The following is a 26203-nucleotide window of genomic DNA, read 5'->3' on the forward strand; positions in this document are numbered from 1 at the left end:
CTGGTGTTCTCCCTAGGGGCCCTTTTCTGAAAAAAAAAAAAAAAAAAAAAAAAAAAAAAAAAAAAAAAAAAAAGTGAAAGAATCAAATGTTCATTTGCTTAAGATAGAGTCAAAGACATATTTAGATAATTTCACAGCTTTATTCCTCTCTCTCTCATTCATGGGAGACTTTCTCTTGCTTCTGTTTAGGATTTAAATTCTTCAGGACCAAGCCTGTGACATGTCTGATAGGCTCTTGGTTTGGTGTACAGCACACCCTACTATTCTGGTTCTAAGCCTCCTGGTGTCAGTCAGGCTTTTGAGAAGAGAGGAGGAAGAAACCAAGAGAGCAGAGGAAACATTAAAACACTAGTCTTTGCAGAGCATACAAAATACCGCAGCCATGGGAATTTGTCTTCAGGCAGCAATGACATCACTCTGCAACTGCCCCCCAGTGCTATTCCATTCCAAAGATAAATATCCAATAAGTCTTTACTTACCAGTATTTACCTTGGGTGGCTATTAAAATATTCAGCTCATCACAACTGCCACATTTTACATTTTATTTTATGCAAGGAATGCATCTGGTTATTGGCCTGTATTTACTATTCCATCTTGCTTTAGTGAATGATCTCACTTTATGTAACACACAGCACCATTTTTCCCCCGAGTAACTGAAGTGCTTACATACAATAATGCCAAAGCAGACCTAATCGGCATTAATCCATGTCCATATAACAGACTTTCCCCCATATAGTAAGCTTTTCAGGTAGTCTAGACACACAAAAACAAACACAAGCAATTAACTGTCCTATCTATTTTTTCCTTTGAATCTACACATTTGGGCTTTGCCAGATCACCAACAGTAATGAGAGCTGTTGGACTGATTCTCCCTGTCCCATAGTTTCCCAGGTGGCGTACTACCTGATAGGATGCACCAGGAAATATGAAAATAACATGAAAGCCTGATTTCTCAGGCAACTAATAGCAGATTAATGTAAAGATTTATAAGGTAATGTCAGTTTCTGAAATTGTTCCTAGGAAGAAGCAGCAGGTTAAGTTCTCTGTGGTTTGGGGGTCAACCTCTCCCCCTCCAGTGAAAGATGATCAAAAATGTTCTGAAATACAGCTTATGGTGAAGCAGACCTCATCTTGAAGAAAATCTCTACGTAGAGAGGAAGAAATATAACAATTAGGATGCTTAAGTAGTGTAGTCTGATAGAAAGAGTCTCTAGACCTTCATTAAAATGGCAAGTAGAGTGCTAGTTTATGTTTAAATTATAAAAAACAAGATTCCAACATGCTGGACAACTCTAATCTACTAGGGCATGTAAGTATATAGAGTAGACCTGCTTTAAATGGATTATCCACTTGCATAGATTTAAGCACATACTTAAATAACCTACTGGATAGGGACCTACAAGCCTAGAAAGAGTTTAAAAATTCATCAGACATTAAATGAATAGTTGGATTATAGTTCAAAAGAAATCTTTTGCTAAAAGTCATCTTATTAAAAAATAGTTGGAATTATTCAAAAAACACATTTCATTATCATTTCAGTAATTGAGTAATGAAAATAGACGTGTCAATTTCACTTTAGTCAATTAAGCCTTGGATTCTCCCTGAGAAAGAGGATTCCTCTGTGCTGGACTCTACCTGCTGCAAGGAGCATTTTCCATGGCGTTTATGCATCTCCAGTACCATACAGAATTTCAAATGCTTTGAGGTGTAGCGATACAACCATGATCTCCTATAGATCAAAACCAGTCATCCCCAAATACCAGCCTCAGTGAGAGAGACTCAAGCCCACCACAACTTTGGCTATACTATAGAGCACCTGCCAGCAGGATGATTAGTTAGTTTTTAGGTACTTGCCGAAGCAGAGCTAACAGCACCTAAAACCAAGTTGCTCTGGGTGATGTCAGCAACAGTCCTGATTTATATGGGATGCAGGATGCCAAGGCATGACCTGACAGCTTCATGCACACACCAGCCTGTACTCTCCAGGCACTGCAGCACGCTGCTGATCTCAATCCCCAGCTGCTGGCGTGCGGGGCTCTTGGGAGGCCCCAAGCATCCGTCCTGACCGTAGGGAACGGCCTTTCCCTCGCCTTCCCTTGGGGCAGCTCAACCTTCCAGGGGTTCCTCTGCCGGGGTAGGGGTTTTGCAAAGCTTTGCTTTATTGTGCGAGCAATCCCACCTTCGCTGGGAAAGGAAGCAGGGCTGTATCACGCCTCTAGTGCGAGGAAGGGGGCGAGCCAACCTTATCTGGGGGCTAGTGCCGCTGCTAGCCCGAAAGCAGGGAGCAGCGCCCAGACACAGGATGCCCGCGTTAACGTCCGCGAGCCGAGAGCTGTTTTACAGGAGAGGGGAAAAAGACGGCAGCCCGCTGCTGCCTGCAGCCGCTCCGAGCAAGCACGGCTCGTGCGCCAAGGCCCGTCCCTGGCTCCGCCGCTCCCAGGCACCGCTGCAGCGGCTCCAGCGGCAGGTGCTGGGGGCGGCTGCGTGGGGCGCGGCCCCGGTCCGGTCCCGGGAACGGAGAGAGGGATGGGGGCGAAGGGGAGGAAGGGCCAACGGGAGGAAGCAGCCGGAGAGGGGGGAAAGACCGAGGAGGGAGGGAAGGCGGGCGAGGCGACGGAGGGAAGGGAGGGGGAAGGAGAAGGAGGGGGTTGGAGGGGCAAGGGGGGTGCAAAGAGGCGCCGAGGGGCCGGAAAGGGAGGTGGGGAGCACGAGGCGGGGGCAGGAGGAAGACGGGCAGGGCGAGGGCAGCCGCCGCGCCGTTAAAGTGCCGCGCCCTCAGGCACCCGCGGGCGTCTCGCGCCCCACCGCTGGGGCCGGGGGGTGGTCCCCGCCCCTCCCGGGCCCGCCCCGCGCGCCGCCGGCCGTACGGGGTCCCGCCGCCCCCGCCCCCGCCGGGCCGCGCGCGGGGCAGGGCGGAGGCGCGGCGCTGACCGCCCCGAGCCGGCTCCGCTGCCGGCCGCCCCGCCGGCTCCGTGCCCGTGGCCCCAGAGGGGCTCCAGCGCCGGCGCGTCCGCCAGGGGCGAAGGCGGCGGCCCCCGGGACCATGCTGTGAGCAGGCGGCAGGCGAAGTTGCGGTGGAAGATGAACAACGCCGGTAAGTGCGCGGCTCTGCGGGCACGGTTCTCCGCAGCCGGGCATCTTTTCCCCGGTGCTGACAGCCGCCGGGCGGTCGCCCTCCCTCCGGTGCCGGCATCCTTCCTCCTGCGGCTGGGCGCCGCTCCCCGCCGCCGGCACCGCTCGGCCCGGCAGCCGGCGCCCAGGGCCGGTCCAGCCCGGCCCCTGCCTCGGGTGCTGCCCGGTTCCCGCGGGCTTCGTAGGGGTCCCTCGGCCGTGGCGGTGGCGAGCCGAGGGCTCCGGGAAGACCCAGGCCGGCAAACCGGGAGGGCCGTGTCTGTTGCGGGACGTGGCTCTGCCTCGGACATGCTCGCACTTCCACAAAGCCCCTGGGAAATTTGTTGTGACTTCCTCTGGGAAGTCTGGAGTTTTGGGGTAGTGTTTTTTGCAGTGGGCAAGAAGTTCTGCAAGCCCAAACCTTTCCTTCTGTCTTCTGTTAATTTCCCAGAAATTTTCCCTGGCGGAAACCGGGGAGGTGAGAGAGACTGGATGAAAAGGGAAGAGCTATAAAGAGAAGACGTTCAACAGTTAGACATTAAAATAAGTGACTGAAAATTTGGGGCAAACTTCAAATTCTCCACCGACTTTCTGATTTTAAGGATGAGGCCTGTGTAAAAACTGTAGACGGGAAATAATTACTACCAGCTTCTGAGTTAATTAGAAAAATCTAATGCTGCACAGAGGTAGAGAGGAAAAGAAACAGTCCCTTGGTGTCAGCCCTAAAATTTTCCTCCACAATTCCTTCTTGCAGAGAGTGAATGTCACCCGGCACCTAAATCGCATGGGTATGTCCTGAAGCCTAGAGATCTCACGGCTAGACGGCTGGCCTTGCCATTGTCATATGTTGGGAAACTGTGAATCACTGTTTGCCCAAGCACAGGAAGACGGTATTGGAAGGGATCACTTAGGTCCAACCCAGCCCTCTGCTGTTGTATGGGGTTGTCATACCACTCCGCTGAGCTTATAGCTGTCCTTGGAGTGGGGAATAGGACGCTATCCTACCCCAAAGTGGTGACATTTCCATGCCGTTTCCTTGTTCTTTTTGGACTGGACTCTGGCCCTCCCAGGAAACAAACTCATTTGAAGGTTAAGCAAGCCAGCCAAAAGTTGCTTTAGTTGTGATGCTCCAACCTCTCTTTCTTCATCTTTCCATTATTTAAAAATGAGCAGCTCTGATTTGGTGTGATCTTGGTGGATGCGCAGTGTAAGGAACGTCAAATTATTCCGCTCTAAACTCTTAAGTTTTGTTAGCAATTTTCTTTGTTCAGGAGCATGGGACTGAATGGGACTACCTTCACTACCGAAAGCTGTAACCTTTTGTTAGAAATCACGAAGTCATATTACTCCTTTTATCAATTCATCAGGTTATACAAAACATTTTAGGCAGCTCTTCTGCTACTCTTCTCAGGAAGCTGAGAACTGCTTACTCTTGTCACTCCTCCTAGTTTCCAAACCAGTTTCATGGCCATTTATTCTTGGGATTACATTGTCCTTTTGCTTAAAAATAGTTCTTTTCCTCCTCTGGTGTTTACCTCCAGGTTGTATTTATAGAGAGTGTTCATATCCCTTCTCAGCCTTTGTTTTGTGCATTCACACAATGCAAGGAATGTCTCTCCCATCAGTGCAAAGCAGAACTTCCTATTGAATCTGAAGGAGAGGGGTGTTTATTAACTGGCGCAGCTCAGGGACCCACATCAGTGGTCTTTGTATTACAGTAACACATAGCACCAGTAAGCAGTCATACGTGCAGGCACATAAGGCAGCTTTGATCCCACAGAAGTTAAAATAAGGACGGACAGAAAACAGGAAGGGAGATATGGATTATCCTCAGAGATGCAGAACTGATACAAAAAGAAAAATGAAGCAATCCAGCAGGGTCACAGGAAATCTGTGGTGACAAGAGAGAGCCCCATCTCCCAGCCTCATGCACAGGACCTGCCAGGCTCTTGGTACGTTTGTTTGCTGGGTGCTGAAATGGTGCTGCCCAAAGGATGAAGGTACAGATGTTAGAATCCAAATTGTTCATAGGCATAAGTAGATTAGACATTCTTTCAGCTGCTACTGAAATTGGTAGAGGAAAAGCTGCCATATGTACCTGTAAAAAAATTTTAAAAAATCTAATCACTGTTGTCTTTGGCTCCCAGAAAGCAATATATGAAACAGCAGGTGAATATAAGCAGTCTGCTGCAGTGTGAGCTTCCTGTGGTGAAAACACAGACAAATTGGAAACATCACAAACATTTAAAGGTATATTGAAAAGAAATATATGCTAGTAATTTAGAACTGAGATTATTTGTAATCATACATACAGGGTTTTTCCACAGACAGTTCCCACGGCCATACAAAGACATGTATGTACAGCCTGTTTAGAGTCAGTGAAAATGCTGGAGAATTTGTGAAGGATCAAGATATTTGGTGTTGAAACTTATCCTTTTCTCATTATACTGTCTTTATATTTTTCCATTTGCCTAGCAGTGCTTCTCTGTAGGATATTATGCTGTTATATTTATAGATGGCTGTAATGAAGTTAGATAGTAAGACAAATTTGTAAACTGTTGATCAGACATTCCAGAGTCATAATGCATTGATCTAATCATCGAGGATGGATTCCAATAATTGTACAGTACAACATTTTATTTCTACAGGGTGGGGTGTGCTCTGACAGCCCAGATGATAATATTTCAATTAAGATTTGTAAGGAGACAAAATTCCCTTGGGATAGTTACTACTGTCTATGGGTCTGTCTCCACACTAGTGAAACCTTCATGCTGTGTGGGCTTGCAGAGGACTTTGGATCAGTCACTTGAAGGATATACATTGTTAAGAGAACACAGATTCTTTGCAAAAATACCAGAATTATGGAGAAGCTGAAATCCCATTTTCGTAAATGACTGAGGCATTTAGGAGCCCTTTCTGGCTTTGAATAGGACCTAAGACCTGAAGTGCCTGAAGTCTCAGCTCTCAAAAGACTTAAGTAGCTCGTTGCTGTTAAAGTCAAAGTGGAAACTGGTGCCTAAATCTGGACTTGGGTCCCATTTGAAAAGAAGACTTGCAGTCCTGTACCATTAGAAAATTCAAGCCTAAACACCTTTTCCATTTCAAGTGACTCCTGCAACTGTTTTCATTTCTTAGGTAACTGCTGTTACTTTAAACCTGTTATTTTTCTCTGACTGTGTGAAATAAGTGATGAATTCACGTGCTATAAACCAGATATTTTTGCAGTGAATAGTACAAAAATTATGACATCTCAGTTATTTAGAGTATATCCTGGGGTCCTACCAGTGGCAGCACTAGTGTTTTATGAGTTGAGCCCCCTCAAAGGGATTATACTTTCGTTGTAAATCATGCTACCTCATCTATTTTATCTCCAATGTATTGAGGCAGGTTACACAGCTTATGCTGGGTACTTAACTCAATTCAGAATTACATTAAAATGGCTTATCTGCATAAGCAGCTTAAGCACACTCTCAGTGTCTGATTCAGACAGCTGGCAGAATTGTAGTTACAGCTTGGAGCATATAGGTTCTTATACTGCAAATGAAATAAGTGAGTTTTAGGAGTCACTTTTCTTGTCTCGCTTTACATTTCTGCCAGAATTACTGTGGTGGTTGGTGTCCATGTCCTGCCATGTCCAAAGCCAGCTCTTCATCCATGAAGAAGAGCTGTCTGTTTCATTTACCGTGAACCTCCATGTGTTATTTTGATAGGAAGTTCTGTCTACCAATCATAGAACAGTTTCTTCTCTAAGGAGTAGGGACCATGGTGAAAGCATAAAACCTTTTGTTAGACAAACTGAAATAGACACAGGTAGAGAATTTCTTCTCTGTCTTGCTTTTGTAAAAACTTGGTGTTGTTTTGGTAGCTGATGTATGGAAACTTCTGCGTGTGACTATACAGAGCAGCTGCACTGTTTCCATTAGTTCCTGGATTTGTACAGCACTTGGTGCATGTGGCTTTTGTTCATAGTATGAGCTCTTGGATAGCACAGTTATTCTCTGATGTGAAAGACTGTGAATATGATGGCTGCTGGTATAGGCAAGTTTTTTTGTTGTTTCATGTTGTTGTCTGGTTGATAAGATAAAAGGATACAAGTTGTTTCATAGTAGAATTTCTTCTGGGTCCAAACCATTTTTGTGTCTATAATAGTGTTTGGGCAAGTGGCATTCTGTGATCCTGTGACATGTAAATGAATTCCTATATTAACTACTACTCTTAGGGTTGCGTGTTCTTATTTCCTCAGTAGGGGGACTTTACTTGCTTGAAGTGGGGAATCTGATTCTCATCTTTGGAAGAAGTTACAGATTGGAATTGAGGAGATTGTATAGATGCAAAGACATACATTAATGTCTGTGTATTTTAGTTGTACACTGATTTTAGAGAGAAGCATTTATATAACAGGGATACGCTCTCGGTTAATTAGGCTGGAGACTGGCTAACGGGCAGTAGAGAATCTCTTTAGCAGTTATCTCTATCGTTATCAAATGGTAGTATATATAATGCAGGGATAATGAATAGGTTGATACTGTTCAATATTTTTATGGTTGGAAAGCAAATAGAAAAGTATCAGATGACAAAGTTCACTTTATGATGCAAAAATTGGTGACAGGGTCATTAACAATGTAGGCAGGGCAGTTATAGAAACAGATCAGGATCATTAAGTTGGATCCAGTCAAACTAATTACACTTAATGTATGTTATAAAGCTATCAGTTAGAGACAACAAACAGGGAAAACGTAGCCTTGGGAACAATTGAGAAGTCATAATTTACAAGCAAGTCAACCTGATATATTGACAAGCTAATCAAGAATAGTGAGAACCAGGTCTAAGAAAGTACTGAGCTGTGTAATAGCATCATCAGTACCCACTCTGGAATTCCTCTTATAGGTCTGCACTATATATCTTATAGGGGCTCCTGGAAAATTGGAAAAGCTCAGGAAAAAAAAATCTAAAAGACAAGATTTCAGGAAAGGAGAAATTGTCCAACTGCAAAGATTTAACAAGTTCATCTAATCAATTTACCAAAACCAGGATTGCACAGAGATGTGGTTATAGGGAAGTATGTCTTCTCCAGAGAAATACTGAATAATAAAAGAGTTTTTAACCTAGCAGAAGAAACAATAGTAAATGCTGGGGATAGAAGTCAGACAGCGCTGACTGGAAATAAAGGCTTTGTTTTAAAAATCTGCAATTCATTATGGAAATAAGATAAGGAGTATACTAAGGTATATACCCACCTCTTACTCTATTCAGACTGAAGCTTTCTAGAAGACAAGTTTTGCCTTTATTCTGATATAACTGAGTGAAATTACACAGCTTCTGATTAGAGCTGAATAATACTTTCTGATGCCATTTCCCAGACGTTTTCCCTCCACGTCCTGTTTCTCATCCACTTTCTGTCTGTGGATTTGAAGCCTTTGTTCCTTGCAGGAGTATTGAGAATCAGGACTTGGGTGCATTGGTTCCTACTGAAATTCTAGGTTTGGTGCAGTCTCATCACACTATTGGCAGTGGAGTCTTTCTATCTGCATGGTCACTTACATTTAAAAGCATTTTTGCCCTCTCTTTCTCAATGTCTCTCTCATTTTAACTTGTATCTGAATTGAATTAATGACAAAGGAATGAGGAAACCACAGGCCACACAAGTTTGTTGGTCAGAAAAAGCTACTTTAAGCATCATAAGAGATGCTTGAACTTGGCTGTGGCACCAAAGGTAGAACTAGTATCTACACTGTGGAGCTAACTCATTTCTTGGGCCACTGTCAAAAGACCATGGACCTGGGACAAGTTTACAGAAGTCCTTGTAAATGTGAAACCTCAGTACTTAAGTATTCACCCCAAACCAGTTGTTTGGTGGGGTAGAGATGTTGGTAGTTATCGTCCCTTATTAGCCTTAATTAAATTCTAGGCTAATTCCTAAATTAAATCTGGAGAACATCTGAAAATGGGTAGTTGCAGTGTTTCAGGCAATACCCCACTTTTCAAAGAAATATGAAAAGTGAGGGCTGTGTCGGTTGACTGGTATTGCAGGAGAGCTGCTAGGCTTACTGCCCACCACTTAGATGTGAAGAGGGACAGGGGTGGAGAGCAGAGCAGTTTTGTGTGGGCCATGGCAGGAACAAAACCATGCTGAAATGCAGGTTTGCCTGAAGGAAGGTGGGTAAGGAAAGGAAGCTGTCCTTGTCAGTACAAGGAAACATCAAACAATAAGGGGAGGAGCAGGCTAAAGAAATTCCTATTCCCCAAGAGTTTCCTTTTAAGCACAAGGTGGGTGTGTCTCCCTCCAACATAAAATGTATCCTAAAATAAACATGAGCCATTATTTGTGAACATACATGTTTCTTATGGTGCAATGTTGGTTTTTATCCATTTAGAAGTTACAGCCAGATTCTTTTAAATGGTTCATACACCAAAGGAAGCAGAAATTGGAACAGAGTGAAGTTGTAATAAAAGACAAGCGGTGGTCCATTGTGCTTGACAGATTTGCTCTCTTTTCAGTAATTGTTAGGATTTATTTTAAACGCTTGTGTATGCACACAGCCCCAAAAGGGGAAAATTGTTAAATGAACTTCATGGAAGGTAAGAACAACACATTGAGTACTTAGGAAAAAAAAAATCCAAATTCGAAGTGGCCAATAGTTGGCCCAGTGGGAAAGAGTAGGACACCGCAATGCCTATTGTCAACATACTTTGAACAGGGACAGTTATCATAAATTCTCTTCCCCAGCAATGTCACTTAAGGCAGCAGGAGGAGGAATTCAAGATTACTTAATTCTTCTTGCTACAGAAAATTTACAACTGAAGGGAAATCAGGTCACTGTTTTTAAACTATATCTTTTTTTTTTTTTTTTTTAGGTGGATGCCATGGTTATTTTGCGTAGAGAAAATGAGTTAATTTAATTACTTTGTATCTAGTTTGTTTATAAGCCAAAGCTTTGAAGATCCAGGCATTCTCCGTGCTCCAGTCTTTTTCTCACTGCTTGTTGTTTCAGTACAAACAGTCTCTGATAAGAATGCCATCCTTCTCCACAAGTAGCCTCAAACCTCCTATTCTCTCTTCTGAACATGAACCATTTTATTCAAAGCCAGTAAGGGCATGTACCTCCTACAAAGTGCTATTTCTGCAGGTCAGATCAAATTGTGACATATCCTGGTGACTTCCAGCTTTGAGTAGTAGGGACACAAAATAAAGCAAGGAGCTAAAAATGGTGAGATTACAGGATCATGGGTCATCTGTTTCATTCTTTATTCTATGTCATAATCTCCAGGTTGACTATTGCTGGAGAAGCAAAGGAGGAACAGCAGGATATTGTCTGCCTGCTGAGGGTCTGCAGAGCACAAAGGCGCTTTAGGGAGAGCCTGCATCACTGAAGGGATCTTGTGCTACAAAGTATATTTTCTGAAAGTCCCCACAGAGCTACTGGTATAATCACTACCTGGAATCAGAAAAAATGTCTGGGCTGTTCCTGGAAGCTAATTTATATTTTGAGGTTATTCCTTTTCAGGTTAAAACTGTGGTGACATTCATTTCTAGAATTTGAGGTGACTGATAAGCACACAGATCACAGATGTTCACTTCCAAGCTGAATAAGGTGTTGAAGATGAAATAATATATATGCAGCTAGCTCCCTTTATCTGCAAAGCAACCTTGCAGATAAAGCAACAGTGTGCTACGTGGAAGCTGGACTCCTTCTGCATTAGAAGTCACTGGTATAAGATAAAGTGTAGTGTAGAATATATTCTGGTGTATTTAATAAGAAACCAAGATGACTAACGTGTCTTCTCTCTCTTCTCTCCAGAAATCACAAAGCCACCACTAGCACCGAAACCAAAAATTATCGGTCATCTTTCTCCAGTAACTGTCTCCAAATTTTCTCCTTCGCTGCCAAGGGCTGACATTCTTCATAACCCGAACTCTATGTCTAGAGGTCCCAAACCACCTATTGCTCCCAAGCCAAAACTCTCTGCTGACACTGAGGGCAAATCCAGTGTTTATACCAACAATAACTTAAATAAGTGCTCAAATGGTAAATTGATCTTTCTTGATGGAGAGCTGTATGAAGGAAATCAATGCCATGCTGATTGCCCAGAATCTGAGGCAGATAATGAATACATTGCAGTTCCTGAAGCTCAGCTGACCAGGAAAAACTGCAATGACTTGGAACATAAGCTTGATCAGAGCTTAGATTTCTCTGCAGAGAATGAAGTCTTGGAAACTCCAGAAGAGACAGAGAAGGAACAGGACAACATTGCTAATGATGAGGACACAAGCAATCAAGAAGTTGAGCACTGTAACTCTTTGGATATTGCTGAACCAGTAGAACCAGACTCTGAAGCCTCAACTGTAGACTGTGGCCAGTCTGAGGCACTTTGTGAGGAGACCTCAGATGCTCCTGATGAGAATTATTGTTCTTCCAAGAATGTAGATGAAGATGTTGTAGGTGATTGCAGTGAAACCAAAAACAAGGAGGAAACTTCTAGCAGTCTTGAACTGGTTGCAGACTATAGTGAGATTGACAGTGATAACATTTTGAATAGAGATAAGGACCTAATGGGTGATACCTGTGAAGATACCATTCTGACGCCACCTCCCGCAGATGAATCAATCCCAGGTTGTGAAAAAGCAGGGGAGGATAAGGAGGAACTGCCTGAGATTTTAGAAAATGGAGATGGATGTCCAGCACATGACAGTGATCACAGTGTGTATGCACAGCTTGATTTGAATATGGAAGAGGGATTCAAAAATGATGACAGTGCAAGTGTTGACATGCTGCCCAATGAGACCAGTGAGGAAACAGCTCTTGGCTTAGAACTGCGTGAAGGTGAACCCAGTGCTGAGAATGGTTTGGGAGATTCTACCCATCAAGTAGCAGCTGAAGAGGAGAAAGCAGACACGGATGAGTACAATAATACAAACACAGAAAGCGCCAGTGATGGTTGCCAGATCACTGAGAGAAGAGGTGAGGAGATATCAGAGGTAGCCTGTGAAGCAAGCAAAGACTCTGTGAAAGAGGAGGAAGAAGCTGTGAAAGCAGAAAACGTGGATGATGGCTGTCAAATTGCTCCTTTTGAGAATTACTATGGTGAGGAAGTACCCACAGAACATTCAGATGAGAATCTGCAAACAGAAGGGACCTCTCTGAATGGAAATGGTCAGATTTATGATACTCTACCTAGTGGTCCAGGGATGGAACCAGAGCTGGAAGATACGCCTGTTGAAGAGCATAGTGAAAGGGTTGCTGAAACCTCTAAGTCAGATGAGCTGCAGCTTGAAGACAATGAAGTGGAAGCAAAAAGCCTCAGCAAAAGTGTCTTAAGTTCAACTCAACAGGTTCCATGTGAGGAAGAGTTAGAAGTCTGTAAGCATGGTAAAATGAATGTAAAACATGGGACCAAAAATGTGTTGCATGAAAATCTAGCACTCCCTGAAGTAGTCATTGTGCCTGAAGAATCAGAGGAAAGAGAAACTAGCAGTGATTCCCTAGATGACCCATATGTACTTCCCGCAGAAAATGAAATCACTTGTGAGGGGCAGACTGATTCAGGAGCTGATCACAGTAAGAGGGGTGAATTAGGTATGGATGGTGAAAACAACTTGCTGACCATTGATCGTAAAAGCATTGTCACTAGAACACGGTCGCTCTCTGGGAAAATGCCAGGCTATGTGCCAGAAACAGTTCCAGAAGAAACTGGACCTGAAACTGATTTACTGCCTTCCTGCAATGGCTCTGGGACTGAAGATGTAAGCAATAGTTTATTTTCAGTGGAAGGAAAAACAATGGAAGCCAATAGGGCGTTACCAACCAAGTCAAGACGTTTTATTTTATATCCTCGGTCTTATTCTGTTGAAGGGAGAGAGATACCTGTCTCCATTTACAAAGAAAGTGATGGCTATGTACTTGATGATGGTAGAATAAAAAGGACAGAAGACAACTTGTCTTTGCCTTGTGTTAATGGTTCCTCAGGTAGTTTTTCCCAGGGAAATCTTTCGTCAGGTGTATCTACTCCATCCTCAGTTGTTGATATACCACCTCCTTTTGAACTTGCCTACATCACCAAAAAGCCAATCACTAAAAGTTCGCCTTCACTTTTGATAGAGAATGAGTCACCTGATAAGTATTCCAAGAAAAAGAAGTCTTCCTTTAAGAGGTTCCTCACTCTAAAATTCAAGAAGAAGACGGAAAATAAAGTCCATGTAGATGTTAATGTTTCCTCTTCGAGGTCCTCATCAGAATCCAGCTATCATGGGCCTCTGAGGCTGCTGGAGCTGGACAGGAGAAGCCTAAGTAGCTCACCTCAACTAAAATCACATGTGGGGAAGCTCCGTGCATCTGAGTCTCCCTCAGCTGTTCTTTTCTATAAGGATGGTAAGAGAAAAGGAACACCCAAGTCCTTCAGCAGGAGTGTGTCAAGGGTGGAGTCCTTTGAGGACCGGTCCAGACCTCCTTTCATGCCACTTCCATTAACAAAACCTAGATCCATTTCTTTTCCCAATGCTGACACTTCTGACTATGAGAACATTCCAGCTATGAGCTCTGATTATGAAAATATACAAATTCCTCCTCGAAGATCCACAAGAGCAGGAACTTTTACTGAGTTTTTCGAAGATCCCAGCAGGGCATTATCTGCTGCTAATGAGAATGACGGCTATGTGGATATGAGCAGCTTCACTGGCTTTGAGAACAAGCAGCAAACCACAGAGCAGGAAACAGAAAGGTATTGTAATACGTTATTATGTAAGACCTGCTAACTTTGGCCAGAAAGGCAAGGCCTCCCCTGCTAGGTACCATAGGCAGATCTTCCATGTTGCTTGGCTTATGTCCCTCTCAGGAAATGCTCACAAAGCAAAACTAGAAGAATATAAATTAAGCCTTTATCAGTGAAGAAAAAAAAAAAAAGACAACAAATTAACTCTTAATTTTGTAAATGGGTGCCAGCAACTGTGGTGGATCTGGATCCTATAGTTTGCAAATACAGGCCAAAAGATCTTTCACTCAGACAGTGGTAACCTCTGGAACAGGTTACCCAGAGACGTTGTGGATGCCCCATTCCTGGAGGTGTTCAAGACCAGGTTAGATGAGGCCCCAAGTAACCTGATCTAGTGGGTGTTACTTATATATGTGTAATTCAATTTCAAACTACAGCAGTTAAGTATAAACCATAAAATCCCAAACCACGAGCTAATCAGACTAAATAATTAATTTTAAAAGTTGCTTTAAAGCCTATCGTTAAGGATCTTTGACAGAGTTGCTGATTTCTGAATGAATTAAATAGCTCTGTCTGAAATCATATGCATTGCTAGGATTAATAATAATCTTTCATCCCCATTCCATTAGGCTATTTGCAAATACAAAAATGTTCCAGAGCTATTCCTTTCAATAGTTACATAGGTGCAATGCACTCAAGATGTTTGAATTAATATTCCATTATTACATTTCTATTGTCAGATTATAGCATACAATCAGTGGAGTGCAAATATATAAATAAGAAGGGTATTTTCAGTTAAGATCATGGTAACGTAGAAAACAAGGTTGAAAACGAATGAAAAGGAATATTTTTAATGCAGTCACATTTTGTTAGGGCTATGTGAAAATATAAAAATCATCTAAGGTATTTCAGACTGGGGAGTGAAAAAAATGTCTTTAACACCTTTGAGTCTTGCACACTCATTCTAAGACTAGAATGATGTACAGTGCATTGTCTATTTGAGAGAGGCAAGAGTTGTTGGTGGGGCAGCATGAGGGAAGACATTTCATCAATGTTTAAGACGTGGATGAAACGTGCCTGAAGCTGAGGGTTTTGGGATGCAGGCCTGCAACTTAGCTCTTTGGAGATATGGGCTACCTGTGGTGTTGGGATCCTCATTGGTGCTGACGCTGGGGCATACATGGTGGAGTACAGTGCAACTTCGCAACACACAGCCACATCCCTAAGGTAGGGCTCAGCAGAAGTTGCCTTGGCAGGGCCTGACAGCCCATTAGTCATGTTCCTTTCAGTGGTTTGAATTGCACCCCACACACTGACGTTTGCTCTTGGAAGAACTGGCCAGTTCTTTGTCTCCATGAAACACCGCCCATTTTGGGTAGTTCTCGAAGAACCAAGTTAAAAATATTAGAAGTACGTAAATTGCTGTGACTTGGGTCCATTTATGAACTTCCTGTGGAAGCCTGTTGTTTCAAGGGGAGAGCCAATCCAAACTGGTTCAGGAAGTCTCAAGGTCAAGGCGTGAACATAGTTTTTCAGGCTGCTGCTTGTTGTGCTTACACTTTTTGCTGTCAGGGAAGAAATGAAGGCTAGGTTCTCCTGAATGACCCCTTTATCAAGATAACTGGGGTGGAGGGGAAGAGCAGCAGGCAGACAGCAATATACTTGTATTGCTGCTGAGAGAGCTGTAATTTGATGTATTTGTCAGGATGTTTTGGACAAAGACATGACTGAAAAGCTTTGCTGAAAAGTAAATGGATAACACATCCAAAAGCATAATGTACTTGGAGACAGAGTGTATGGTCTAATCTTTTAAAAGCAAACCGAATTGTACAAAGCATGTACATGAACCCATTTACACAATCATACGTGATGTATAGGTATGCATGTTTTATTTCATGTAAAAGCAGTTCTCCGTAGAATCTCTCTCAATGGAGTTAGGCTTTCTAATACCAATAGCTATCAAGCACAGCTCTACCACAGCCACACAGGGATAACATTGACTTTGAACTGTAGCCTTCTCATATCCTGAGGCTTATTTCAACCATTTGAGAGTACAAGTCTGTTGGACTAAACCCTTGTAATACATGAGGCTTGAGCCCATCAACTTCTCTTTGGTGCATTCATCTGCTCGTACCTTATGGTATTGTGACATTTTTTGATGAATGGTGGAGTACAAATCTTTTATTACACTTTAGAGAACAGAATGTGAGAATGCTATAAAAGATTATAATTATCCAAGAACCTTCACTTGTGTATGACAGGGGAAAAGTGGAGTGGGGGGCTCAGAAAATGTCAGATGAGAAGATTAACTGTTTAATTTTCTTGTTTAAAAGGAAAAACCATGTGCAGTAGATTTAAACCAATAATTTCTAATTAGAACCAATCAAATCTATAGAAAAAGTCCAATAATGGCACTGTTGGAAATATATCTTAAAATTACCATTGCCAGGATAAAATGGGGAATATTGTCCTCTGAAGAGCAGTTACTGTGTATCCCCAAAATTTATCAGTCTGGTGTAAATAAACTGATTCAGGTGTATGATAATAAAGAACATCATTTGCCTTCTGTACAGTGTAGAAATAATGGGACATAAGTCAAATTGGACAAAATGCCGATCTGTTGAGACTTGGACTCTCAAGTAAATTTTTGTCGGGGTAGTGCAGAGATCCCAGTGCTCTGTGCAGTTATACCCAGGCTCATGGTAATTCCTAATAACTCTAGAATTGAAGGCTCATGCCTGTAAACTACCCCCAAGGCTCTGACCTTGTTTTTTACTGCTTTTCAAGAGGAAGCAATCTAATTGCTCTCAGCTTTTATACAATAAGGAAAGCTGATCACTCTTCCATATCCTATTCCTCTGCTAACATACTTTTATTCCCAAAGAAATGTTCTTCCTCAAGAAGAAGATGAAGAAAAACTTGTCTTTAGTAGAAAGCCAGGATAACAATGTGGCTTGTGTGAGACTTTTCCTTTAATTTGGCCAGTTTGAAGCACACAGGTGCTGTGGGACTGATACCATAGTCCTAGATTCTAAAGCACAAGAGGTGGAGATGATGCTCATGAGCTAGCAGTTACATTGAATACTTCATAAGCAATGCTCTTTGTATGTAGTCATAGTAAGTTTGGGCATGTGCCAAGCATGGGTGCAAGATGATACAAGGACTGTGTCAGTGCAGACTGTTTCTAAAATGTATGCTAAAATCAGATTATGGTTACGCTGCAGTACAACCATTGCCTATAGCTGATGGGTCATAGAGAATGCAAATCACCCTCCTCTAAAAGTAGAAAAATCCAGTGGGTAAGCAGTCACTTCCCCCTCCAGTGGCTATTTAGCTGTTCCCCTTGCCCCACCACTGAATTCATTAACCTATGTTCTATCAAGTTATACCACTTAAGTTGTTATATTCTCTCTGCTCCCTTCAGGTCATCAGTCACTGATTTGCTCCAAAACTGCTTCCAGGGACAGTCTGCATGACCCGTCTGAAACAGACATACAAAAACACACTAACAAAAGCTTAGCTATTGTTAGAACTATTGCAGAACATGATTTTTATTCCTTAAAATGATCAGAATAACATACTATTCAAAGTTACGTATGTTTTTAAGATTAAGGTGAAATTAAAACCATTAGAGTGAGTTTTTCCCAACATAGTGCATATTTTTAACCAATAAAATCAAGATGTTATATCTCTTTCTCTATCTGGTCCTTCAAATGAGAAGCATGGTTTATACAAAATAAAATCACCCACTTTTAGAGAGGCCCAGTGTGGTATCTAAGTACAGCATATAAAGGATAAGGTGCAAGTGTGTAGATAATTATGTAGTAGAAGCTTCAGTATAAAAGGTCCACACCCCAAAATAACAAAGACCAAAGAAGGACAATCAATGCTTTCATACTTAAAACAGCATGAGAAATATACAGGAATATTTTGTCAGGAATATTTTATGTAATCTGTCATATACAGGAATCTTGTCATAATAGTGAATTAATGCTATTTATATTAACCTCAGAGAAATTCACAGTGCTCTGATCTACATAAAAGACCAGTAAGTTTCCAAATGGAAAGAATGACAGTGATACTGCTATGTTTGTCAAAGTGGCATCATGTCAGAGATACTCAGATACTTTAGTGAGAGACAGATGGGCAAGCAGATGAAGGGATGTTTCAGGGACAAGCACTCCTAAGGTTAATAAAGGTATTTGATATGATTTGAGGAATAATTATTGAAAGAACCAGCTCTTTATCAAAAGTTGATGTGTAATTCATCTCCACTCTCTAACATGTTTAAAAATGAAGTAAGTACTTGCTGAACTCAGGCTCAGTAAGGGTGACTGTTAACCTACAAGGCTCTCTTATTGCTTAGAGCTGGGAGGCACATCTTAAAAGTCTGATGCATACAAGGGCAGAAGCAAATGCTCAGGATTGTTCTTTGGTTAAGTCCAGCTGAGTGAGCCAAATTATGCCTCATGAAACTGCATTGATTAAAGCAGGGGATGTTGAGGGTGCTACCTTTTAATTTCTTTTAAATGTATTGAATAAATGATTTTCTTCATCAATTTATCCTCCCCCCTTTATTCTATTTTTCATTTAGTTGGTGAAGATGTTTGAAAAAATTTTGTTTAACTTCTAAAATGGGTCAAGTGATACCTGCACCACAGAGTTAATCTCCAAGCATGATATGACTGAAGCCTGTAAGCATCTGCCTTCAAATGCCTGTAATAGATCATAGTCTTTTTATGCTTTCCTTTTTGCTGAAAAGTTCTGGAGATCAGTATTTTGGAAGGTTGTGGTTTGCTCAGTCTGTCATGCATGAAAATGTAGCCGTACTTGTGGTTCATAAAGCAACTCTCCTCCCTTCTTCCACTAGAAAGGAAACCATAACTGCATCTGAAATGGTGGTCTGTTTTACTGCTACCTCAAATTAAATTCACTTAAACTATCTCACTTAAATTCATTCTAAAAGAATTAGAGTTGAAAGGGTTTCTGTAAAGGATCTTAGAAGAGTTACAAAGACAGTACCTGTAGCTGCACATCGGTTTTATTCTTTTCACTGAACAACCAGCATATGGGCAAAGACCCCGGAAGGCTCCAAAGGCACTGCAAATATCCCTGAAGCGTTCAAGTTTGGAGATGGGACAAAGTCCCATAAAAATGGGATAATAGCTTCTGATGTAACAGAGGAAATATGGATCAAGAACTGGGTCTAGAGACAAGGGAGAGAGACATTTTCACTTGTGATCTGGTGAATATGATTGAAAATAAAATCTCAGTAGCTTTCATCCATTGTTGCACTTCACAGCATAAACCTTAAAGCTGATTGCAGAACAGGGGCTCCCAGCACTATACCCTGACTTCAGGCTGTGTACAACCTATTGAAATTCTTGACAATAGCCACAGCCAGCTCTGACATGAGTCATGTCTTTATTTCTGTTTACCTTAGAATTGTCTGAATTGCCAAAGGGAATTACAAGTTGATAGCAGTTAATACAGGATTTCCAGCTGCTCAGGGACAGGGAGCAGTCTGCAGGAGATAACCCCTTGGTGCTCAGATCTGGGCACAAGGCATGCTTTACCTTGTATTGTTGGGCAATAGAGGGGTGGAGAATCGTCTTTCAAAGACAGCAAGGACAGAGATGGCTCTTAAATGCTTTTTGAAGGTAGATCATTTCAAGCAAGCAACTTTGAAAAGTGTCTCTGCATAGTGTTGGTAATGTTTTTGTTGCTAACGAAGGAGAGGTTTTAACACATGTCCAGCTTTAGATGTCAAGCTGATGGTGGCAGCATGATCTCTCTTCTGTTTCCTCACATCCATGGAGCTGTTTGTATGGGTTCATGTTGGGGATGCAGTTGTGGGGGGATAGTACAGGTAGCCAGGAAAGCAGCATGCTCCCCCAGCACAGCTTTGCATTGCACATCACCATTCTGCACACACAGCAAATGTGTCCCAGCACAGCCTCAGCGTGCTGGGTACAGCCCCAGCTTTGTTAGGAGAAATGTGCTAAAGTGCTATATATATATCTTAGGAAATGATCCCAAGCCTCAGTAGATGGTTTTGTTAGCAGCTGGATTTCAGTCTGTTGGCAACTTTTCTCATCAAATTACAGTGCAGAGAAGGAAGAATATATACGCATGCGGTCTTCTTCATATTCTGAGGGATTATAAACTCAGGTAGTCCTCTTTGTGCTCTCTGTTTTTCTTATATAGACCAATAATCTATTTCCAGTGGGGTTCCATGGGAAAGGGAGTGAGCCTGCTGTGGCACAGCATATTTGCCCTGGATTATGTTTACAGGTCATACAAAGTCATATTGGTGTGTTTTAAGGATTCCTGGCACCACACAGAAAAAGCATGTACAGTGCAGACAGGGTGATGAGACTGGAGACAGCCGAAATGTAGCACTGTCTGAAATAGTCAGATCCTTTACTGTCAATTTGTGTTTTGTTTATGCCTTTCTCCTCTCCTGCCCCCACCCTGAGCCTTCCTGAGATTTATTGAATGAGAGATTGCACATTACAATTCTGCAGCCTTTCCAGAATGCACTGGTCAATGATATAGGCTCCATAGCATTAAAAATGGAATAGTACTCTGTTGTTGTTACAAATCTAATCTAATAGTTTATGGTTTACTGTGCCATTTAACAAAGTTATTTACGATGTACAGTGTGTTTTCTATTATCCTGCAAGAATTCTGCTTTTTCAGACCCAAGGGGGTTTAACGTAAAAGCTACCTTAAGACTGGCTGTTCAGTGACATACAACAATTAATTTCATCTTAATGGACCAATTATAGCTAATGGATGGGAGAACACATTTAAGAGGCATTGTCTGTTTTGCCAAGACACCTATTAAAGAGCTTATAAAAGGACCCTTTTGCTTGAGTAGTTTACTGAATTAATTAGATGCTATCCTTCGAAGGCCTAGAGCAAGCAAACTGAGACCTATCATCCTTGAACACCTTTTGTTGTTTTGTCAGACTCATGCTACAACAATTTTATCTTTGGCTTATCAGTAGCACAGGCATGTCCTTAAACTTGTCCTTTTTTGCAAAGGAAGTACAGCAAGGTACTAATGTACAGAAGCAAGTGACAGATTCTTGGATCTGTGTTCAGCAGTCTCCAGCCAGCCATTTTCAACTATCTCAAATTAAATACCTATTCAGTCTGTTGGCAGTTTGTCTTCGTGTCTTGAGTAGTTAGTAAATTGGGGTCCAAAACTCTGATAATATCACATTGCATCTTCCTGCTAGGGTCTCTACGCATGTGGACCTACTCTGATGTCTCTGATCAAAGTTTTTCAGTGAGGCTTGTAAATCCTGTTATGTTTTGGGTACCAGTCTAGCCATTGAGATCTGGCTAAACCAGATCCGGCTAACCAGTTTAGCCATTTAGATCTGGCTAAAAGAGCATAGAAAGCTTTCCTCCTTGGCATAAATGTCTTCAGAAGTAATAGACTGCATGCAGTACAATATATCCTTGAAGTCACATCTTCTGGTCCTTAAATAGAAAAGGAATACGAGAGCCAGAAGTGAGCATCTAAAAATCTTCCCTTTAAACTTTCTGCCTTCATATTTTCAGGCTTAAAAAATTCAGACAACGGCAGTGATGTAAAAACACATCATAGCGAATACACTCAGGGTAAAGAGCCACAGTGAGAGTGACATACGTATGTTGAAAAGTCTGCAGAGATGACAAAGAAGTATTTTAAACTGTGCTGGACAAGCAACTGATCTTGCCATTCAATTGAAGTTCTAAGAAAAATCATTGCTTCATTATCCCGAAGAGAAATAGAAGAATATATGTGGCTAACTGAAAAGACCAAGAAAAAACATTTTGTATAAAATAAAGGAATTCTATTAGGTTCCCAACATTTTTTTCTGATTGTTTCACTCGCTAAGTAAAAATATATATATACAGAGATTGAAGTAAATTCTGAACTAAAGCTTATTTTTGAATTGCAAAATTAAGATGGTTTTGATTTTCCAAAACTATTTGGGAACCAGGATTAATTAATAGAATAATCCCAACTAAATGTCACAAGTCTACAATTTATTAATAATGCTAGGTCTGAAAAAACCTCATCCAAGCAAAATTGTAGCCAGCTCTAATTCTAACGTGGGGGCTGATACTGATGTCTTAGGAGACAGAGCAGAGCCACTGAGCATTTTGAGTCTGCCCTACATGTTAGTAGTTAATCTCTGTTTCTTTCCTTCTGAAAATATTCTGCTCTAATGACTGGATGAATCTCTGAAACAAACAAACAAATCAGTTCACTCAGTGTTTCCCCCAAATATCAGGAAAGAAATGCCAGATACAAGGTCTTGGTTAGTGTAGAATTCCAGGAGCACTGTGTGTTTTCCTGGTAAGGCTGCAGAGTAGGTGAATCTCAAGTCCAATATGTACTTTCTAGTCCAAAGGGAATCCCAGCTGGAAGGACAACTATGAAGATAAGAATTTCGTAGTAGTGTCAGTTCCTTCTATATGTTCTCTGATCTCTCTGAAGACTGACAGGAAAAGCCACAAAACATTCCTGCCTTTATGCTAGGGAGATATCTATGCACCCAGTTTGCAGCAGCTCAGGGACATTAAAACCCAAGAGACTGGGTGCTGCTCTGTCCAGGAGTGGCCTGTGTGAGGGGCAGAGCAGCATCCCATAGAGTCTTCTCAGACTGCCTGAGATCACTGAACCTTGCAGCACCAGCACTAAGAAGCCCTGTTACAATGATACAGGAAAGACGATTGCATTGTTCAGTGTTCTCACCCCATAATCAAATGACAGGACAAGTGTATGCTGGACAAGCAACAGAGAGCTCAGTTTTGAGCTCATGTTTTGAGGGATCTGCTATAGAAACCTCTCCACCTCTCTCGTAGCAAAATGATGTTGGGGATCTTAGCATGAGGCTAGGGCACATTTAGCACTAACTACCACTGCTTCAGACAGTCTCTGTGGGGGAGGCTTAGGCCAGGGCTGGCGATCTACAACAGCCCTCAAGAGTGAAGGACATTTTGGTCAATAACGAGGGCAGGTGTATAATCTATACAAATTCCTTCATGACTCTGGCAACACAAACAGCTGGAATAATGCTTACAGCAATAAAAGGGGAGTTTGGTTAAGCCTCACTCCAGTCAAAAATACTTTGTTCAGTTTTTGTTTGTTTGTTTAAATAGGGAATATTACTACTGTCATTTTGACAGGTTTTCTTGTGATCCCAACTTCACTGCGTTTTCCCCCTGGTTTGTTTCCCAGACCTGGCTGCATGATGCTGATAAAGCAGCTGACCCTTCTAGCACAGAGAAATGACAATTGCCCTTCCATTTTGGACTCCTCTGGGGCATTGTGATGTTCATTACACTGAAGGTGCTGTGGGAATTCTTCATGGAAAGTATGGGGTAAAAAACTGGCAATAAAATGAAAATAGAACATAAAGATTCTGGTTCCAACTTTTAGTGACTACATTACACTGCCAAAAATAAACAAAGACAGAATAATCAGGAAGATACCAGTGTGTCTGATCTAAGATATGTGTCATGTCACCACACTGTTTATTTTCATGAAATATATAATCTTTTGCTAACTGGATTCAGAAATCATCCTCAGAAAAACACTGGTAAAAGTGTCATAGTCGGAAAAGTAACTACATAAGTGGAATCTGGATGAGAAAACAATACCATGCCAGATGCTCATTTTCAGTATTCAAGTATTTCAATTGTCAGGTATTCTCTGTTGACTTCTGCCTCTGAAGATCTGAATAGCTATTTATCATTTGACTGCCCTGATAGTTCAGGCTAGCACCTGAAAATAGAACAAGCTGGCACATATTCCACAAAGAGAAAATTCACAAAAGTGTTCTGTGTGAACAACATATCTGGTCTGACAAAAATTTAAGGAAGTTTTAAGTTTACTCCTATATATTGTAATCTAAGGTTTAGAACACCCAGTCTGTATGTATGTCTGGTTTTCATCCCATATCACCTTGGATCAGTCCAAGTGATCCCAGTCAGGAATGGGAATCTGAGTTTCTCACAACCAACAGGTTTTTGATCTCAGGGTGACCAAAACCAGGTACAGTTCCTCTTCATTTCTAAAACATGTGAAATAATTTATCTTCAGTTTTCTGAGGTGCAAAAATAAATTTCTAAGCTTCAGAAGTTCCAGCAAAGAAGAACAGATGGCTTCTGGTAAAGTCCTCTGCAAACTGAACCAAGAGCTCAGATTCTGCAATAATCAGAGTTTACCCTTCTACATATAACAAATAAAATATGTGATGGGCCAGGGACTTACAAGAGTAGGGCCATGATAGGAAGTTGGAAAGATTTCCCGGAAATTCTCAGGGCATCTCCAACTTAAAAACGCTGATTCTCATTTGTAAATTAGCATGTATCTCCAAAGAGGTTGTTGAGTTTATCAGCTCAACATGACTGATGGCGTGCTAGCCATGTAGTGAACCACCTGGTAGTGTCTGAAGCACTCAGGGTATCACATCTCTTATTCTGATAACATACATTAATTGCTAGATGAGGGAAAGAACCAACAGCCAGGGTTTGAAGAAGCAGACAGAGGAAAGATGCAGAAAATCACAACACAAGCTGGTGGCAGGGCATACCTGGATATTTTCAGGTCTGTAGAAGTAAGCCATTTCACTGCATTTTCCATGCTTAATACATATACTGTCTATCCCTGCACTGGTCTCCTTTTTGATCCACTGTATGATACGTTGGTCTTCCTGCCTATGGTACCTTCTGAAATACGCTGCAAAGATAAGCAGGATAGTACATAATGTGCATCCAGGACGCACATGTGTGTACACCCCATCACCCCATGGCCTTTTGCAGACCACATTAAAGTCTAGAATGTGATACTAAAACAAGCTGATCTATTTCAAAACTGCCTATCCTCATCCTCCTCCCTGACCTTGGCCATACCCTCCTCTTCCTCATTGGTCCAGGGGCTTGTCTGACCCAATCCAAATTACTAAACCAGCAAAACCTATTTGGTTTTCTGGTGCTGAGCTAGTTTTAGGTTCAGGATGCAGGCCATGCTCACTAGCTTTATTGGTCAAATGATAATGAAAGCACAGCCAGACTCTCCATGTATTATACATATGCTGTCAGATCTCTGCAATAGGCACATACAGAGAGAAATGGTTTTGCTCCCTGGAAAGTGAAACAATAAATGTGGAGCAAATCGTAACTGTCTTCACGCAGAACATCTTATTACAGAGATAGAATCAAGGTTAAGCCACAGAAAATTCCCTGATGAGTGCCAGCTCCTGCTTCAAGTTGTTATAACTGGACCATGGCTTCTGGCCACATCATTGCACAAGGTGCCTGGGCTGACAGTTCTGATGCTGTTTATATTGCCGTCTGCTTCTCTCACCCCCAGAGCAGAAGGCTGTGCTGTATGTTCCATGCTGGTCTGTTCGGTGATCTCTCTGCTAAATCAGCAGTGTCAATGAAAGTACCACTTGAAGAATGATGGCAAGAATCGGTGATAAATAGCCTGCATGGCAGGTGTGAGCACAGGGTTATTTGAACTGGATAGGGGGAGAGAGGAACACTAAAGCTCCCTTGAGGAATTATTAGACTGTATTTAAAATGCCTCAGAGGCTTGCTTCTCTTTCCTGTAATGTCCTTATTGCATGGAGCACTGTTTCCTAGCAAAGCTCATTCCTTATCTGTTCTTGTTTGTTTACAGTTTATACATCATATGTTTTCATCTTTCAAACCTCTTACTCCTAGGTCAGGAAGTCTGCCACAAATGCTGTGTCTGTTTAGGCATTTAGACTTATTCATTGCTTTATTACATGCAGCAGATGAAAGTTTTAGTCCCATTTTGAGATTCCGTGATCTATGCATTAAAGTTTCACCCTTTGGGACCATTTTATGACAGTATTTCAGTTTGGAGATGAACAATAAAGATACAGGAATGCTAAACATCTGATTTCATGCAACAAGGTGTTGTTTATCTGTGGCATATTTATAATCTACCTGCAATTTGAGTGCTGTGAAAAATTCTTCAACTTTCCGTTAAAATCTGAAATCAAACAAGCATCCAGATCAATATATCAAGGACATAAAACTATTGAAGGTATCCAAAGAGGCCTACAAAGCTGGTGAAGGGTCTAGAGGGGAAGATGTATGAGAAGTGGCTGAGGTCCCTTGGTTGTTTGTTCAGCCTGGAAAAGAGGAGGCTGAGAGGAGGCCTCATGGCAGCCTGCAGCTCCCTCACGAAGGGAGCAGAGGGGCCGGCACTGAGCTCTGCTCTCTGGGGACAGTGACAGGACCTGAGGGAACAGCATGGAGCTGGGACAGGGGAGGGTCAGGCTTGGGGTTAGAAAAAGGTTCTTCACCGAGTGGATGGTCGGGCACTGAGTGGGCTCCCCAGGGA

The 26203-nt window shown here is 42.1% G+C and overlaps 1 protein-coding gene across 3 annotated transcripts in view; it reads left to right on the forward strand.

The window, feature by feature from the left end:
* Positions 1 to 2314: 2314 nt before the first annotated feature.
* Positions 2315 to 26203, forward strand: part of FGD5 (FYVE, RhoGEF and PH domain containing 5) — a 101242-nt gene continuing 77353 nt past the window's right edge. The window contains exons 1-2 of one of the 3 annotated variants that reach the window (XM_072044560.1): positions 2315 to 2467; positions 10911 to 13827. In XM_072044560.1, coding sequence (XP_071900661.1) covers positions 11030 to 13827 — 2798 coding nt within the window. In that variant the 5' untranslated portion in view covers positions 2315 to 2467; positions 10911 to 11029. Of the gene's footprint in view, positions 2468 to 2781; positions 3095 to 10910; positions 13828 to 26203 lie in introns of those variants that run through there. The other 2 variants (XM_027467797.3, XM_027467800.3) reach the window with 2 other exon arrangements.

Source organism: Anas platyrhynchos, chromosome 13, assembly GCF_047663525.1.
Source record: "Anas platyrhynchos isolate ZD024472 breed Pekin duck chromosome 13, IASCAAS_PekinDuck_T2T, whole genome shotgun sequence".
NCBI lineage: Eukaryota > Metazoa > Chordata > Aves > Anseriformes > Anatidae > Anas > Anas platyrhynchos.